The 19,789-nt window shown below is 37.5% G+C and overlaps 1 protein-coding gene across 1 annotated transcript in view; it reads right to left on the bottom strand.

The window, feature by feature from the left end:
- fat2 (FAT atypical cadherin 2) overlaps nt 1-19,789 on the bottom strand; it is a 47,735-nt gene that overhangs the window by 8,468 nt on the left and 19,478 nt on the right. The window contains exons 10-20 of the mRNA XM_066716620.1: nt 14,882-18,934; nt 14,242-14,438; nt 13,834-13,987; nt 12,699-12,932; nt 10,332-10,733; nt 6,732-6,946; nt 6,169-6,306; nt 5,802-5,945; nt 4,149-4,346; nt 2,230-3,028; nt 1,754-1,908 (exon numbers count right to left, since the gene is read on the bottom strand). Of these exons, the coding sequence (XP_066572717.1) occupies nt 1,754-1,908; nt 2,230-3,028; nt 4,149-4,346; nt 5,802-5,945; nt 6,169-6,306; nt 6,732-6,946; nt 10,332-10,733; nt 12,699-12,932; nt 13,834-13,987; nt 14,242-14,438; nt 14,882-18,934 (6,689 nt within the window). The remainder of the gene's footprint in view (nt 1-1,753; nt 1,909-2,229; nt 3,029-4,148; nt 4,347-5,801; nt 5,946-6,168; nt 6,307-6,731; nt 6,947-10,331; nt 10,734-12,698; nt 12,933-13,833; nt 13,988-14,241; nt 14,439-14,881; nt 18,935-19,789) is intronic.

Below are 19,789 nucleotides of genomic sequence, written 5' to 3'. Positions count from 1 at the left end.
TTAATGAAAAGTGGTTTCTGAATGCATATAGTTCAATCTGAAGACAGAAACAAATATATATATATATATTCTGATATAATCACAACTCTGATATCCAACCATACATTTAAATGATGTACCTATGCAGTAAATGGTTTTCAAGTTTACAAAAACCTTGAAGGCCCCTGCGTTCTTAGTTGACAATTCTGCAAAGCCATTAACATCTCCTTGTGCCAGTTATGATTCAAGAGTATTGGCTGTACCACAGATATATTTAACCTCTTTCAAGATGGCATAGATTTAAAGTCAGATATAAACAACTGTAGATAAGTCCCAGAATAAATTATAATGGATTTTCAAAGCAATTATATATATTTGCTTGCTTTCACACAGCAGCTAAACTATTATGTTAATGCTATATGTTGGGATATCAATTCCATGTTTAAAGATATATATCTTTTATTATTGGATCTTGCTTAAATTGCAGGGGCTTTTGGTGATAAGTAACAGAAGAGTGTGTGTTATAACATAACAATCAAAGATTACAGAAGAGGTGTTCAAAAGTGAACAATGTACAACATAAAGCAATCACCAAGACTCAATTTAGTCTACTGAATGAAAACTATATAAGTCAAATCTATGATAAAAGCTGTACTTTTCCAAATCCATAAAAAACAATACTGTGAAATGTAGCTGTTGGTAACATTACAACCAATTGCATAGGTTTATATGCAGTTGCCTAGAAAACGACAATTTGTATGAATAGATCATACACATTGGGATAATAAATATATATATTTATACAAATATCAAATTAATACAATTCAGTGCACTGTGTTGTTAGAAATCTATGTCCTGAATTGTAACTCATGACTTATATAAAAATATATTTAATAAGAGTTTTTTTTTTTTTTTTTAAATCAGGTTTTGCAAGTTGAAAGCACGTCCTTCTACCTAAAGTGATGCTGGCAGTGGTGGAAATACGTTACTGTAGTGAACAATTTGATAAGATAAGCTAAGTTCTTAGCAGATAGTGGCTTTATGGGGCACCCTCACACAATATTTCTAGGCATTAGCACTGATGCAAAGATAACACTGGGTCTCAAGGAGCTATGCAGAATAATAAGGGCTTTTTGCAGAGAAAGTATCAGACTTGAACAAGTTGATTCAGGTAAGCGTTCAAGCTGCCAAAATCGTTTAGGTGGGAAACAAGAAATATTAGAGGGGGTGGCACACATTTGCAAATTAATGACACATGCAGCGAAGTGTCTAGGCTCCAGAATGTCTCTGGGCTCTTCACGTTAAGACATTCATAATTTCCTTTTTTAAATTTCCTTTGAATGAAATGCTGATACACAAATGTATACCGGTATATATAGAGAAAGTATTAGATTGTTCACGGAGCAAAAGGAAAGGGAGAAAGCAAAAATGAGCTGTCATTTTGTAGTTTGTCTGAAATGACAAGATATAAAAAATATATAAAAAAATCACCGACCAGAGGAATGAAATTCAAAATGTTGAAAGTCAAGAAAAAGCCCAGTGATAAACAACGGCACTGATGAAACAGGCTCCACTGGGAAGCCAGGCAATTCTGTTATTTAGGCATAGCAGTATATTCATATCAATATTAAAAAATGAAAACAGCAAGAAGAGCATAAAGTTTCAAGGGAAGAATACAAGTTTAAGAAATTTCTGAAAACCTCAGAAATAAAATAGAAAATCCCTCATGCTTTCATTCAGTAAAAATATTTCAATGATCACGAAAGGTGCTTACCTCCAGAGCTCCCGAGTCCGACCCATTGGCAGTCATCACCAGGCCCTGCTTCTGGTAGGTTTTAAAGCGAAGAGCCAGCTTCAGGCTGCCAGTGCCCGAGGCCTGCTGGTAGTGGTACTTGAGGTAGCTGTTCTCATTGAATCGAATCGCTGATTCTGAAACATGAGACATGGCAATGGTTTTAACGCTCATTAGAAGTGTGAATGTACCTATGAATAAATAAATCTAATTATAAATAAACATTTCTGTACATGATTAAATTATTATTAGTATGCAATTGTTGTTGGTGGATCTTTGTTAACACTGAACACTTTGAAAATATGACTTAAACATGACATTCATAGTCTTAGAGAATAATGCATGTAAAATCTATATACAATTGCATATATCCTGTTCACCTCTGTCTTTTCTCTTTCATTTCTGGTAGCACTCTAGTGGCACAAAAACGTATAACATAAATAGAGATTTTCCCGTACCATTACAGAAACACACCATCTCCCACGTGTGCTGAGGGGTTACGAAGCTCGTTCTTGCCGTTGTGTAGATGGAGCTGCTCTCCCCAGCCATACGAACAGTGGATTTACAGCCTCGCAGTGGGCATCCAGCTCCCATGCAAGAGCTTCGGTGGACCTGCACGATATTGATGCCCACCGAGTCCTCGATATCCGAGAGCATGGTCGAGATCCTTCTGCTGGACAAGGGGGACAAGCCGCTGTGCTTGTTTGAAACCAGCAGCACCTCCAGCGTGTGAGACGTGCGATCCTGCTGCAGACTGGCGATGTGGATGCCCTGCTTTGGGATGCCGAGCATGTTTCCAAGGAAGTGCTGCAGGTTGCGCCAGTGATCCTGGAGAAAGTCCTCTGGCGTGGCCCCCAAGAGCCTGAGTGTGATCCCCTGATCGAGGACCTGCTGCGTTGCCCCCCAGACGTGAACTTGAATGGCGGTCGGGGTCGTGAACGTTCCATCAGATATGGTGACATTCAACAGGTACTGTCCAGGTTCCAGGACGTCGGTGGCCACGACCTTCCCATCCGCGCTGTCGACGGAGAAACGAGAACTCACTGCGTGTTCCGACACCAGCTTGTAGGACAGAACGTCGTGAAGGTCTTGATCTATTGCGTGGATTTTCCCAATAATGCTGCCTGAGAACACCTTGTCTGTGGTGGTTATGAAGATCTCCAGGGGTACAACAGCGGGAGGGTACTTGCTCTTTTCCGTGACTACAATTTTTATGAAGCACATGGAGGAAAGTGAAGGGTACCCACTGTCTTTTACCTTGGGAGGAAAAAATAGACGCATTTTAAGGCCATGTTATTTTATCTACCCCCACTGCCAGCTAAATGTATTAAGTGGCATTACTCTCAAATTGCAGTCTCGATTTGTAAAAACAATTCTGTCCGAGATGGAAATTATGACAGAAATAATTTGATAGAAGGCGATTGTTTTGTTTAAATAAAAAGCAGGGTGCTAAAATTTGAAATAATAGTGCCAATTATGAGTTCTAACACCACATTAGGGTGTCACAATTTAAATTAATATTTACTTTACTCTGCAAAAAACAAAAGATGAAATTCACAGTGAGCAGAAAACATTTCAGTGTAAAGTAGTAACTGTAGTGGGCAATACAATATTGAAAGACATGCCAGTTTAGAACAGTGTTATGTTTCTTGTCAATTAAAATGTATTTTTGTTATTACTGATAAGGATTGCTCTTGGGAAACACACATCTCAGATGAAATTGAAAACTGCAGATTTGCTTTATTTCTATGCAACATTTTAAAGCAATTTTCTATTCTAATTTCTATTTCTAAACAATCTGCTTATTTATTCATTGCTTCTCTCTTCTCCAGCACTGCAACATAATGTAGGAAAAGTATAAGAGAAAGTAGCAAAATAATAGTTTGACGTGTTGCATTGGTTTACTTGGATTTCATGGGGAAATGTCATGTTCTGGCTGAAAATGTAAATTCTTAAAGCTAGATTAATTCTTATTTTGAATTGTGCAATTAATAATTCATACTACTTCCAGTGGTTAAATGGGAATTATAGATTATTTTTTATTTACAACATGCTAAAATATGCTAAAGGCATTGCAAAGTGAGAGATAGCATTTAATTAACCAATTACAGGAATACAGAGTTAAAAGGTAGACTATTATGCAATTATAATTTTAAGGGAAATTTCAGTTGGACCCTAGTGATTTAGGGAAAATCCCAAAAGTACAATTATACCCATATTATGCTTTTTATAACTATCAGGAAAGCAAATTATATGGCAGAAATCAATCACATGATTCACATGATATAGACTGGGGCATACATTCTCTACACTTTAATAGGTGTATTACCAGTCTGGCAGTACAAAAAAGCATGTTTTAATTTCTGCAGATTCTTACTTGAACTTGCAGGAGATACTGCTTCCCCAATATCTTCCTCAACACAAGTGCATTCGAGACCAGTCCTCCTTGGTCAATCTGAAAATGCTTGCCCTCATTCCCAGATACAATGTGGAAGGAGAACGGAGGTCCATTTTGAGGTGTGTCTCTGTCAGTCACCACTAGCTGTATAATGCTGCTGCCAACAGGATCACCTTCCTGTCAGGGAACAGTTAAGAAGATAAAACATGAATGGCTCACTCCCCTAACTGATAGACTTTTGCAAATAATTGCTATTTTTGTAGTTAACCTTTATCTTTGCATGCATATGTTGCAGAATGGCCGTCTTTCATTATTAGGTAGCATTTTGTTATTTACATCTAGCTTATTACTTACTTACTTATTACTAATGTTTTACCAGTTCAGTGTAGTGGCTTGATTGACATTTTGAGGTTTCTGCCTGCAAACCAAGTGAGTCAGGATAATACTATTCACCTGTGAATATCACCACACCCTTTCTACTGTATATTGCAGAAAACATACATCAAAATTAAGTCAAAACCTGAGCTACATATAAACTACTTTGTCTGAAACAAACAGAAAGCCTTATCCTCAGTCCACTCTATCTGATTTTCAGCTATTTGCCAACAGTTTATTTCAGAAGAAAACAATATTGAGGCCTCAGTGCAAGCCAAATGATCTCTCTTATTGTTAGGGAAAGAGATGTATGTCTGATAATGCCTGCGATCATTCTCCCATAATGAGAGTGGCCTGAGTAGTTTCATGAACTGCATGTGAATAAGATTGATTGTGTGTGTGTATGTGCATGTGTATTTAAATCTGGTTTCTCTGAAAGCAGTGAATACACATTCAGAGCATTAGCATGCTATCCATTAAGAAATCAAACAGATTTTTCTTAGCAGCAGTATTTCATTAACTATTTATGAACTCTTCTAAACCTGAAGCCAATTAACCTGAAGAACAGATTCATCACAAGAAGATGGACAAAATTATTAAACCAGAACAATACGACCCTTCAGTCGAAGAAGACCTGAACTATTGAACTTTTTATGCATCCCTGATATATACATACCGTTATGTTAATAAGAAGCTGATACATCCTTGTATGATTGAAGCTGCTCTCTCCAAATATTTAATCAGTTTTATGTCATTACTTTAGGTAATTATTTAGTTCACCATCTGGACTGAGAAAAGTGGAATAGGAGGTTGGAGACTAATTCAAGTGGGGCATTTGTCTGGACAGATAAGGCTGATTGTAACGAACAACCACCATCTTGTTAAAATGTCTTTCTACATCCAAGCTCGCCGAGGTCTCTGGTATGAATGATTCAGAAAGCCTTCCCAGTAAGCAATGTATTCCCCAGACAGCAAAAAGGTAACACTGCTGAGCTCGGAGGCTAAATGCCAAGCAAAACCTTAACATCCAGAGAAAACAGGTGTCCAATCCTTTCTTCTATCTGTATTTTGAGATCTGGGGTTAAAGAAGTCCGTCTCAGACTGCAAGCAGGATAACTATTTTTTTGTGATTTTGTGAGCACAATATTTGAATGGTAGAGTGCAGCAGCAGTTTGCCACTGAGGTAGATATGTGCATGACATTTGTAAATGAGGCATAAACCCTCATTCATTAGATCTGGAGAAAATGCTTCCATACCTGAACAACAAGGCTCTGATTGAGTTGGGAGAACACAGGCGGGTTGTCGTTGACATCAGAAACTTTAACTGTCACTTGGACAGCACTAGACAAAGGGGGGTCCCCACTATCGGCAGCCTGGACTGTCAATGAGTAGTGGGTGATCTGTGGGGGAGGGGGGAAGAAAAATCTTGTCATGCACAGAAAATGTACATAAGGTCCAAAAACGCTTTATCATGCTTCACAAGGGAACATGGATCCTGCACTTTTACTGGTTTGATTTTAACAGATTTAAAAGTTATAGCCTGAAAGCAGATATTTTCAAGGCCTCATTTTTTTTTAAATGTGATTTTCCTTGTCCCCAATGCACCGTTGTTTTTAACCTCACCTCCTCCCGATCTAAGCGCTGCCTGACCCGAATTTCCCCGCTGGCCCGATCAATCTCGAACTGCTGACGCGGATCGCCGCTCACGATGGAATAGTGGATTTGGTTGTTCAGTGGTCCATCAAGGTCGACAGCTGAAACCTTGAAGAATAGCACATAACTGATAGATGAGCAAGTACATTAAAGTTGTTGAATTCCCTAGAAGACTGGCTCCTCTTAATAACTAAAATGTCAAAATCAGTCTTTCTGTACCTCAATAAAACTTGAAAACAGCCTATCCTATATATTTTTTAGCTACACAGGGATGTTTTACTCAAAACAAATGTAAGATTACGAATCAAGGGATACATATAACCTAGTATGAGCTATTAGTGCACTTCTATAGCTAATGTTTCTAAACCACTATCCTTGGTAATAATGACAATCTTACATGCTTTTCTAGTTATTCATTTATTTATTTTTGTTTGTTTGTTTGTTTTATCATTTGTGTGCAGATTAGATCGGATTCCATCTGTAGAATTGCAGCAGATTCATCTGAGAAACTCCGATTACTTCCACAATCTCACCTCCATGATGGCCTCTCCAACCGCAGTGTCTTCAGGAACCTCAACGCTGTAGTCTCCGTGGCTGAAGACTGGTGGGTTGTCATTGATATCAGTGATATTAATTATTGCCATGGTGATATCATTTAGAGAGGAAGACTTTCCTCTCACACCTTCAACTGAGAGGTAATACTCGTGACACTGTTCAAAATCCAAGGAGCCATTCACATATAGAACACCTGCATTCATGAAAGACAAGAAAAAGTACATTACTCTCACTCACAATCGCACTGCAAAAACGGGTCGATGTACAAACTGTAGAAATGTATACACATTTTTCCAAAACTTTATTTATATATATTTTAAAGTTTTTGTTTTCAGAAACAGAAGTGGGAATTCTCATGTTAGTCTATAATTCAACAACAACTAAAATCCTCTTTTGCTTGCAGATCTTATCAATATTTATCCATTTCTCCTTGAACCTTGGCATGTCTGTGAAGTTGCCCCTTTAACATTGTTCTTATCTTGGATTGCAAAGCTAGTCAATCCACTGCACTGGCAATGATCTCCTGCCTCGGGTACTTATAGGGTTAGGGATATTCCGAGTCCTTACAAAGTTAGTTTAAGATACAAGGATGAATGACATCCATAGCTAGGATGTGCCAAAACACTCATCACTTGTTTATACAAACGAACTGTGTTTAACAAATGCAGCATATTATTTAGTGCCAGGATAGAGAGATTAAATTATGTAAATAATGCAAACAATAGTAGAATTGTTGTAGATGTATTCTTACATCATACATGCTCAATGTACAACTTGTCTATTTTCCTATAGCTTGAATGATGCTGAAATTACATTCTCAAATCTGTATATCCCAAAGTCTCAAATATTAATATCTGAAACATGAATAACTGCAGAACACATACTCAAAATGGTAATATGCACATCACATGTATGAAAGCCCACATCACAAACAGGGTGCACTCTCTCATAGAGGTGCAGCTTATCATGTTAAGTTGTATAGTATTTTAGTTAGCGGTATTTCTGCAAAACAGAGTTTCATGCCAGCACTGACACACAATCTGTCTGAAAACCAACATCGTGAAAATGTAGGTGTGTAGCATGTAGGTATTGTTTGCCATTTTCAGTAGGTGCTTTCCTCTGCTGCTGAAAACCCTGTGTACAAGAGTTTTGAGCAACTTTCTGGGCCAGCAGCCAGTCTCCTGTGTTCACTTCATTAAAATCAAACAAGGTAATGCGTAATAAACATAACCTACTGCATTCCTATACAACACTCTAGGCTATAATGGGTACAAAGTACAAGTAAAGGAGAGGATGCAAAAATAACAGGTTCATGTTTGTGTTTTTTACTGCCAGTAAATACAATTTTCCTTTTTAACATTAGTCTTTTCCTTTGCCATTGTCTTCAATAAGCCAAAACTTTTTACTCTCTCATCAAATCTGCCTGACATATAATACGCAGTCGTTGCCTTTTAATAAAGAAGGGTGCACTAGAAAGAACTTAAAATTGTCCCATCTCCAGGTGCTAAATGGATTTGTTTTTCCTGGGTTGATCTCATCTTACACCAAACAACTCACCCACTTGACCAAATGACTCTGGCAGCGACTTACTTTAATCCAGTAATTAACATCCATATATCAGGAAATCTAGACTGGAGGCTTATACTTGTTACAGTCCTATAACTCCTCATGAAAATAACCTCATTTGACTGATCATGCTTCGAATGGTCGTAATTAAGTATTTTCAAAGCTTCTGAATGGTTTATCCTCGATAAAGCCCAAATTAAGTTGTTATTATGTAATCTAAAGATTAACAATCTAGAGCCCAACATTTTATTGTTTGGTACCCAGAGCAGGATATCCCAACTTTATACTCGGTGAGGCCCAATTTAAACATTGTCAAATTTGTCTCTGACACCAATAATGCTTCTGAATGTCTTTTTAACATAAATACTGCATTACTATGCACTTTAATGTGGTTTATACTTTATATTTAAAATGTTTAAATATACAACTATAATTTTACATTTTATATTTACAAAACAAACAGGGGGGGTGAAACATTAAAACAAAAATCATCCTGACTTTGTGACCCCATTTCTTTATGCTGTGACCCCATGACCCAGGGTTGGGAACTACTGACCTACAGAATGATTGCAGATCAAAGCAAAGGACTCTCAGTATTGATTGAATACCCATGAAAAACAATTGCCCATGAAAACAGTTTGAAATCAACCAAAATGGTCAGGATCAAATGCCATATAAGCAAGTTATACTCTGTACGATCTCTACCTCAAAGTATGTATTTAATATCAGGTGCTACCTTTGGATACATAAAATTCAGAAGTTTACATAGTCAAAGCAATACAGGTAAGGCTTGAACTGATAACATGTTAAAGTGTGACACCTACTGGAAGAAGCAGAAATAGTTAAATTAGGTCTAAAATAACCTAAAACCTTTCACAAAGGTCTTAATCTATTTTATTTTTCTTTCCCTTTTCTGTCTTACATTTATTTTTTATCTTGCTTATATCTGCAATTTGACACCTATTACCAGTATTATGCTTGCTACTGCGAATCAAAACAAAAATATTGTGCAATATTCAACCGTTAACATGCTGATATTATGTATATGATATTATTCATCAGCTCTTTAATGACTGCAGAATTCTGCATCTCAAAGCTGGAATTAGTACAAATAAAAACCAAATGAAAGATCAAAACAGCAGTAAGGGCATCTGCTAATAAATAAATAAATAAATATAATATAATAATATTTTATTAATTTTAAAATGCATAATAGAGACATTGTTGCTATGTTATTAGCTCAACCTTCCTGAAAAGGGACATTTTCCCCGTCTCCTAAAGAAGACAAATGTGTTTTTGGTACGTGCTGCATAGTATAAACTCCAAAATGACTAGTCTCACAGAAAGTAACAATAAAAAATGCACAGAGGTGGCGGCTATGATAACAATGAATACATTTGTTCATTTATTCTAATAATACTTTCAAATTAATGCCCCTACATGTTTTCAGTGATTTTGAAATGTTTACATAATGGAGAGTCTAACAGTGCCTTGATTATTTCACACAATCCTAGCTAAAGCCTGCACTAATACATACTACAATGCAGCCCCTCACAAAATAGAGAAGGTATTGTTAGAGGGAAGAGCCTGTATTCAAAATAAAAACCAGCTACCGGATATAATATTTGCTTTCTTGGCACACAGAGACAAACATAGCAGGTGGCATGAGATTACTGCCTAATACCCGGTTCATTTGCAACAAAGTGTAAATCATGAAATTATCAAACGATGTTCAGCAAAATATACAACAAATACCACCACAGTTTCAAGTAAGTTTAGTTGTATAGTTAAAATCAATGATAGCTTTAGTAAATATGTTTGTGTCTGACTCTTGCCATATGATAGGGTCAAAATACTACCATGAACAATTTCTCAGAGAAGTTTAATATATAAAATATTTTCAGCAATGGACATATTTTAATATTATCTTAATAAAACTAGACAGGCAAGATCAAGTGTCTTAAATAAATACATACAATTCATAAAAGTGAATTTGCTGATATGCATCTTACCTGTTTTGGAATCAATAGAGAATTTGTTGTGCTCATTCCCTGAAATGATGCTATAAATAATCTCCACGGTCTGAGACCCATCTTTGGTCATGGCTGAGACACTGAGAACTTCCGAACCAAGAGCAGTGGATTCTGGGATTGCTGCAGCATACTCGCTGCTCAGGAAGACTGGCACATAATCGCTGAGGTCCACCACATTGACAGTGACCGAGGCGATGGAAAACAGGTGGTGAGGCAGTCCCCGGTCCGAGGCTTGGACATTTAGGTTAAACACAGACTTGGTTCTGACAGATGGTTCATCAGTCAGGGACTTCTCAAGACGAAGGATCCCAGAAAATTCATCCATTGAGAAGTAATGGCTGTCAGCGCCCAGCAAAGAGTATACCACTTCCGAATTAATACCTGGGAGATAAAAGGCAAGCAAGAAAGCCAAAAAAAGATAGATGAGAACTAATATTTTTACAATAAAAGGTCAATTAAAATCCAGTTACAGAGATGTTTGTGAACTCATCCAATGATAAATAAGTAATACCATCACAACAAGCTGAAGCAAGCATTTCCAATTCACAACAGGTCCTGGGGAGATTTAATTTCATGCTGTGATTAAAGAGTTAGGTTGGCAGTATGTATGATGTTGTAAAATATAGTGTTCAATTTAATTCATAATCTCTTTACATAAGAGGAATGCAACCTCTCAGGATGTTCAGTTCACGCATCTTTATGCCATTGCTGCTTAATCGAGTGTGATAGAGGGCAAGCCTAAATGTATATCTTGGAAACACATCAGATTAATTCCATGTACTGATACTTTAAAGATGAGACATCAGGTGCCACACCACCCCTTCACCACAGCTGGCAGAAAGGAGTACAATGTGGTTATCACTAGAACTAATTACAACCTGTAATCTGTCTAACAAAATGACAACAAGTTTTGAGTTGTCAAAAAGGATCCACAAACAATTTGCTTCATGCATAATGTATATAGTTGTAACAATTAGGAAGCATGATTAAAGAACATTTGTAACATTTTTGCAGTATTATCTAACGACTAAATTACTACATTATCTAATGTATGACAGCTTAGGATCATTCAGTTTAATGATTACTTGTGCAAAACCACTGCCCCTCCAATTAAAGCACAAGCAATACATTTTTTATGAATATGTCATATTCTGTTATCTGCATGGTCTTACAAATTACTACTCTTTTCTCCTTCCAAAAGAAGAAGAAAGTGGTGAATTTAGTACTTAATAGATAATATTTTCAGTTGAACGGTGGACTGAAAATAATTTGTTTAAGTTGTTTAACCTTTTCGTGGCAATTTTTAACCCAAAGAAAGTTCTCTACATAGGATATCAGTCTACAATATGTATAAAAAAAACTTTTTTTATTCAATTGTGTATATTAAAGGTTTGCTATTTAACGTGCTTTGAACACGTAATTCTCAACACTGCCAAAAGCATTGCCAAGAGCAATAAAATAAAGAAATGTAACTGTGTGAAAATAACTAAGGCCTTACATGTTAAAAGTTACAATGTGAAAGGAAACTACAGAATGTCAACCACACTGAGGTGCAATAGTGAAATGCAACATGTTGTAGCACATTTGTGGGTGCAGCTGTACTCCTCCTTAATAACTTAAAAAAAAAAAAGCAGCTCTTGTGCTTTGATGATTTAACACATGACGCCTACGCATGAACCATGAAACAGCAGCAAAAATATTGACCAGTTTCAGAAAACTGAAAATTCTCAGATTGAAAACAATGTCAGTCTGTCACTAGACCTTCCCAGCTGGTGAACTTTAGCTCAGCTGTAATGATACTAGAAAATATTCACTTTCCATGCGTGTGTATGACAAGATTGTATTGAATTTAAGGTTTTGGATTGAGAACTGCGTATTTCTGTTTAAACTATATCAAAGCAGAATACAGAGCAACTAAAACTCGACCAAAGGCAGAGGCCCACAAAAAGACATGCATAAGTATTCCCAGGACTTTTAACACCAGTATAAAGCTTCACAGGTACAGAAGGTAGTCTGGGCCAGATCATTGGTACTACAGATAACCATATTTCCATAAGGACCAGTTAAATTAAACAAATTAAACAGTCCCCATTTTTGTATAGTTTAGTACATTTTTGACACATGGTTTCCAGATGGAAAACGTTTCCCAGACTTTGCTTCCTCCAATGATTGGAATTAATTTGTAATTCTGTCATGATGTATTACTTATTTATATAATATTTATGATTTATCATGAAGAGCTTATTTCTTTTTTTTTTTTTTTCAGTGGAATACTTATTTTATACTTATTTTATGCCGACCATAATTCAAGTCAACTTCAACACGAAATAATACAAAAAGACTCACCTGTGTCAGGGTCTTTAGCATAGACAACAGCAATGGGGGTTTTCACAGTTGTGTTATCAAACACAGTTACTGCATAGTGATTGCTGGAGAATTTAGGGGCATTGTCATTCATGTCTTGGATCATCAGCATAATGTCCGCCTGACAAGACCGCCCACCCCCGTCAGTTGCTTTAACAACCAAATGATGCTCCATTTCCTGTTCACGGTCCAAGATTTCCAGTGTGAACAGTTCTCCTGTGACAAAAATACATGGATCTCATTAAACACTCAGTATGTTTAAATCAAAGTCTCTTCTGCACCTTTTAATTAAACCAAAAGATGAGATTTTACTTCTAAACACAAGAAAATCTCAAGCAAAAGGTACGAGCACATTAAATAGTTAAAACTACGTATCTATTTATTCAAATATATTGAGGAGGGAAGCATTATAGATTTTAATCATTTTCTACATTTAATTTGAATTCCCATGTATTTCTTGAAATCAGTGTTACAGTTTCTCTCCAGTTACCAGAATTATGCCAAACAAATGCATGTTTAAACATGTCATTGCTTAGTAAAGCTTATCGGTGGTTTAACTTATGCATGTTGGTATCTATTGTTGAATAAATAAAAAATAATTGCATGTGGGATTTAGAAATGTAACCCTCTGTATTTGACATGAATGCGTGTGGCCACATTCAGTCTTTGGAAAATTACAATAAGGTGGATTCGAAATGGAATCTGAAAACGCTTTTACTTTTGGTTTAATAATACAATTATTCTCAGTGCTGGCGTACATTACATTACCTTCCGTTAAAACCATGCATTTTTCAAAAGGAACCTTCCTGGTTGTGAAAGAAAAAGATCACACATCAACCACCTCCACAATAAATGGAGAAGAGCCATTAAAGCATTTAGAGATGTCAGAATTAGATATGATCTACATTAATAAAACATGATTGATGGGAGAGGAAATGCTGGCTAAAAAGGTCAAAACAAGCGGAGAACTCTGAACGAGAGTTTTGTTTTTTTGCATGACACAACCTTGCTCTTGTTATGGTTATCCATTGGCTCCATCATAAACTAGCAGGAAGACAGATGTTATCTTCCACTCCACTAAATGGGGAGTAGCTCAAAACAAATAAATGTTTCTCACCTGTTTTGGGGTCAAGATGGAACTTGTCTGCACTGGGACCGTGGAGTGTGAACGCAACTTGTCCATTGGTACCAAGATCTGGATCCTTCGCAGAAGCTTTTAGTATGAACAAACCTGACTGCGAATTTTCTGGTATAACTTCAGTATATAACAGCTGTAGTGCAGTAGAGCAAATAGGAACAAATAGAGTAGTTAGTTGGTTATGAATCTAATATAGAGGTTTCCAGATACTTAAAATGTCATATCTTAGCAAAGCAACATTGGGGTGGGGGTGAATAAACTATTAAATCATTATTAAATCTTACAAAAATCAGGTTTTCTTCTTGTTTATAAAAGAATGGGGAGACAATATAATTTGACCAGGTTGTCTAATTTCCTTTTATTCAGTAGGAGGACTGTAGGTTTTACCTGCTCACACTGAGGGCTGTTGTCATTGATGTCAAGGACATGCACCTCCACTGTGGAAGAGGCCTGAAACCTTCCATCAGTTGCAATGACCTTCAGAGTGTACTTTTCCTCCACTTCTCTGTCAACTGTGCCTTTAAGAGTGACCTTCCAGTCCGATTCCACTTGCTCAATAGAGAACTGTCCCAGTGGGTCTCCATCTAAATGCATACAGACATTTGTTCAATCATGAATCACTAGGATCTTTACATTCCCTTTTTTAAAGTTGTGGTTTTTAGGTAATTAACGGTAATTATATGTTAAATGTTTTCCCCTGACAGGATACAAATCTTTTGCTTAATTAGCAGGGTTTCAGAGGGAACAGCTTAGTTAGAGAAATGCATAATTAAAACACTGTGTACATAGTTGCATCATATCATAAGGCTTTGCTTAACATGGATATGTAGTACACAATAGATACTAAATAATTTTCAATCATTCAATTAGCTTTGAAGTTAGGTTTCAAAATTAAATGATAAATGACAGTCACTGAGAGCATTTAAACACTTAGGCATTGTGTTTTCAACAGATACTCCATATTTTAATCTTTTACTTTGCTTCTCGTGTGATTTAAGGAAAGGATAAATGTAGTGTAAAGACTCACCTGTAATATAACATGTAATCTGCCTGTTCTCCTCTGATATGTCTGCATCTATTGTGTTCACTGTGGCTATGACTTCACCAGGTGAACTATTTTCAACAATAGATCCTTGGTACATCTCTTCAGTGAACACTGGAGGGCTGTCATTCTCATCAGTAATCAGGACTTCCACCAGGACTGAAGAGGACAGCTTCACCTTCCCCCCATGATCTGTTGCAACAACATGGAACCTGTAGAGTGCCTTGCTCTCACAGTCTGCTTCTTTCAGGGTGGTGATCCATCCACTTTCGCTATCAATGGTGAACACATCACTAATGTTGTCCGACTCAGGCTCAACCCTGTAGGAAACCTCGCCGTTCCCTTCAGTATCTGGATCATTGGCTGTGACCTGAATGACTGTGGTTCCTGCAGGCAGATTTTCGGCAAGGAAAGCTCTGTAATGGTCAGTTTCAAATACGGGTTGGTTGTCATTTACATCCTGTACTTGGATTTTTACAGAAACTAATGAAGCAACATCAGTGCCATTGTGATTACAGTGGGCCATGACGTCAATTTGGTACCACTTGGTCTTTTCATGGTCAATATTCTTCTGTATCAGCAGAGTCCCGCTCTCTTGGTCCACAGCAAAGATTTGTTCCTTATTACTTTCCACTGTATTGCCTTCCACCAAGCTGTATATCACAGGGTCATCTGCATCTGCCTTTACAGTCCCAATTTCTGTACCGGTGGGCAGATCTTCTAATGCTGAGAAGGTGTATAAAGGCTCAGAAAACCTGGGCAGAGGCACTTCAGATGGAATAACCTTGAGTTGGACAGGCACACTGGAGTTATAATAAGGAGTCCCTCCATCCCGGGCTTTGACTTTGAAATTAAAGATCTTGTTTTCCAGACCAACAAGACTTTCCTTGATACTAAGAACTCCTGTGAAAGGATTAATTTCAATGATCTCCTCTGTGACCTCCTCAGCTTCATCAACAGTGTAAGTGACATCTGCATTCTTGCCTTCGTCAGCATCATAAGCCATGATTTGAATGACAGGTGAGCCTTTGTTTAAGCTTGACTGAATGGAGACTTGATATTCTGAGGCTTTGAACTGGGGAGCATTGTCATTCTCATCAGTCAGTATAATTTTAACAGTACAAAAGGCTACTTTACCTCCACCATCTTTTGCCATAACCTTGATAGCAATGACTCTTTGAGTTGGGTTCTCTCTATCAAGTGCCTGAGATGTCACTATTTGTCCATTGTTATCTATTGAAAATGTTTCATCTGCAAGTTTGTTAATAATTGTGTAGTCAACACTGCCGTAAGGACCATCATCTGGATCTATAGCAGCTAGTCGAATTACCTGTGTGCCTGCCTTTGCATTCTCAGCCAGCTCGGCTTCATAGATGTTTTTCTCAAAATGAGGGCTGTATTTATTGAGGTTCATCATATCAATGTTAACTGGGGCGGTTTTCTTAAAAACCCCATCTGACACAGCAACTGTGAGGTTATAAAAAGGATCTAAGCTTCTCTTGCAGACATTGGAAAAGGAGATAATACCTGAGGTTTTATTGATAGCAAAATTCCTGTCATCATTACCGGACAATATCATGTACTCTAGATGGTTGAGATCTATGCTATCGGGGTCTGAAGCCTGGACTTTGATTACAATATGACCACAAGTAGCCATTTCATTGAGGGTGGCATCATACTGTGGCTGGTTGAAAGTTGGAGGGTTATCGTTAACATCAGAAATGTTCACAATCACAGAAACGTCACTGCTCATGGGAGGTAATCCATTATCTACTGCCTTGATTTTTAAATGAAATTGTTGTTTGGTTTCAAAATCTAGTTCTTTAGTTGTCACAATAAGGCCACTTAGAGCATCGATATCGAAGAAATCAATATCATCCTTTCCAGTCTCTATTATTTGATATGTTATTTCTTTATTCCTTCCAGAATCCTTATCTGAGGCAGAAACCTGTAATACTGAAGAGCCAATGGATGAGCCCTCTGATACTTGCGCACTGTAAATCAACCGGTGGAATACTGGAGGGTTATCATTCATATCTTCAACATCTATTTCAACTATGGCTTCCGAGAAGGTCCCAGTCACTGAATCAGTGGCCCTCACTGTTAAAATGTGTTTAATTTGTGTCTCATAGTCCAAGATGTCTGTGACACTTAAGACACCAGTTTTAAAGTCGATGTGGAATGCTTTCGAGGAATTGTCTTCAACTAGATTGTAAATCAGGCGATACCCTTCGGGATTCCTAGCCTGTACATGCAAGACTGTAGTAAAGGGGGAAATGTTTTCTGGTATTTTCAAGGGATAGTGAAGACTCTGAAATATTGGGTTGGACCGGTTTTTCACTTGAATAAGAAGCTCTGCCTCAGAACTTAAACTTGGCTCACCTTCATCAGTAGCTATTATGGTAAGAACATACTTATTCATAGAATCAAAGTCCAGTGGTCGTTGAAGGGACACATCCCCAAGATATGGATCAATCCGGAAGAGAGCAAATTCATCTCCAAGTGAGAAACTGATAACACCACTTTCTCCAAGATCTTTGTCTGTTGCAGTCACCTGAAAGAGCACATCCCCTGGGTCTGCATCATCCTGCACCGTTATAGAATAAGGTAAGTTCAAGAACTCAGGTGCGTTATCATTGATGTCATCTACGTATACCTTCACGTGGGTGAAGGCTATCCTGGGGGGATTTCTGGCATCTCTTACTTCAATAGCCAAATCATACACATCCTGCTCCTCCCTGTCAAAGGGAATACCTGTTGATTCCAGAACCCCAGAGGTCTGGATGATGAAAAACATCTCATTTGGGTTAAGGATGGAGTAAAACAAAGGTTCATTCAGGTAGATCCCCGAGACCCTCACTACAGCTAAAGTTGTAACAGACGTACTGTTCTCTGAAACCATGGCTGCATAGAATGCCTGCTGGAATCTGAGACCACTTGCTGTAATATTGGTGAAGTTTACTTTAACCAGAGCTGTGTCTTTATACAACCCATCCGATGCTTTGATGAAGAGTTGGTAATTGTGATTGAGCTGGTCAGCATTGTTAATGGAAATGAGACCACTTGTGGGATGAATAGTGAAAGCACCATGGGAGTTGCCTTCATTAATACTGTAAGATACATCTGAATCTGCATCTTTCGCCATTACTTTAAGAACTTCCGTTCCTTGGAAAACAGGTAATATGACTGAGGATTCATACACTTGCTGCGTAAATTTTGGCGGACAGTCATTTATATCAAGCACACGTACAGTCACCTTTGCTGGTGTAGCTGCATATAATGAGGGCTCTCCCAAGTCATGGACTTGCACACTGAATACAAATTCTGGGGTCTCTTCAAAATCCACACCAGACACAATAGAGACAGTTCCCATACCAGGTTCTATTCTGAATACCTTCTGGGCTTCTGGCTCAAGGATTTGGTAGACCAAAAGAGCATTAGAGTCTTTGTCGGCATCAGTAGCATGAATAACTAAAGGTGTATTCTTCTCACCCATCACCATGCTGCTCAAGTGAGCAGACTCACTGATTTGCCCAATGAACTCTTTCTGAAGAAAAGTGGGTGAGTTGTCATTCTCATCTATCACGTACACAAAAACAACAGCATCAGAGAAAGCACCAGTCACGGTAGAAGCCCTAATTTGAAGCCCATAAGAAACAGTCTTCTCAAAATCCAGTGGCTTTTGGACAGATAGGACTCCGGTGAAGCAGTTTAAATGAAAAGTTCCAGTTGGATCTCCATCTTTAATTTTGTAGTGTACAGCTGAGGGGCTCAAGGCTGACACCGTGAGGAATGGTGATCCCACAGGAGCCGCTTCACTGACTTCTGTAAAATACTCACTGGAGCTGAATTTAGGTGGTGTTCTATCAGAAAGTTTGATATGAATATTTACAGTGCTGAGGTCACTGCGTTGTGGAAAGCCCTGGTCAGTTGCTTTCACCGTCAGGTGGTAATGCTCTTGTGTAAGATTATCTAATCGCTTGGCCACTGTTATACTTCCACTCTTTGGGTCAATACTGAAAGCGTCATCTGTGTTTCCTAAAAAAAAAAAAAAGTACAAATCAATGTTGCGAGTTATAGGACATAATCAGTTCTATAAAGAACTGAATGTGTATTTGTGAAGTTTTTTATCCAAAACAAACATCTGTAATTACTGTGTGTTTGTTGTTCTTGTAAAAATAAAATGTAAAAACACATACATATACATCTCTTCTAAAGAAGGAGTTGAATGCTCTAGCTCCCATGATGATACAGACTGATGTTTTTTGGAAGATTTTTAATGCCATCTGTTGAGTAACACTCTCTTTGATGAGATGGATATAATCCTAACTGACCTTCAGTTTTATTTTTGGTGGTGCAAAGAGGTAATCATAACTGCACACAGTGATAAAGGGAGATTTTAAATGAAGAATTTAAAATAAGGACATTTATTCCAAGTGCTCACTAACACAAAAATGTGATGGTGCTCAGATGGTGCAGGTTATTTGATCCAGTATTAATGATCTCTATTCAAGGCCATTTCAGCCTGTTGCAAAAATTGGAACAATTGTACATCATTAAGCCAAATACAGGGGCAAGTTCAGTAATCCTGTAGAACAACAGTTTGGAATAGAAAGTCTACAGATTTCCTTTGTTTATTCATTTATTTTATGTGAAAAACAATAAACTTAAGTATTTAAAGGATAGAAAATTTCTGTTTGTAGGTGTGTATATATTAAATAGAGAATTATGCAACAATCCATTTGTACTGACAAACAATACATTTACACGTAGAAATACGTGAGTTGCCACAGGGCAAACTGTGAAGCATTTAAATATAATCCCTTAATACAATATCACTGTCACAATAAGTATTTATCTGAGTATTGGTATAAAAACTGTCATACAAATTCC

This window comes from Amia ocellicauda, chromosome 11, assembly GCF_036373705.1.
Source record: "Amia ocellicauda isolate fAmiCal2 chromosome 11, fAmiCal2.hap1, whole genome shotgun sequence".
NCBI lineage: Eukaryota > Metazoa > Chordata > Actinopteri > Amiiformes > Amiidae > Amia > Amia ocellicauda.
This window is presented reverse-complemented; position numbering and strand designations above follow the sequence as displayed.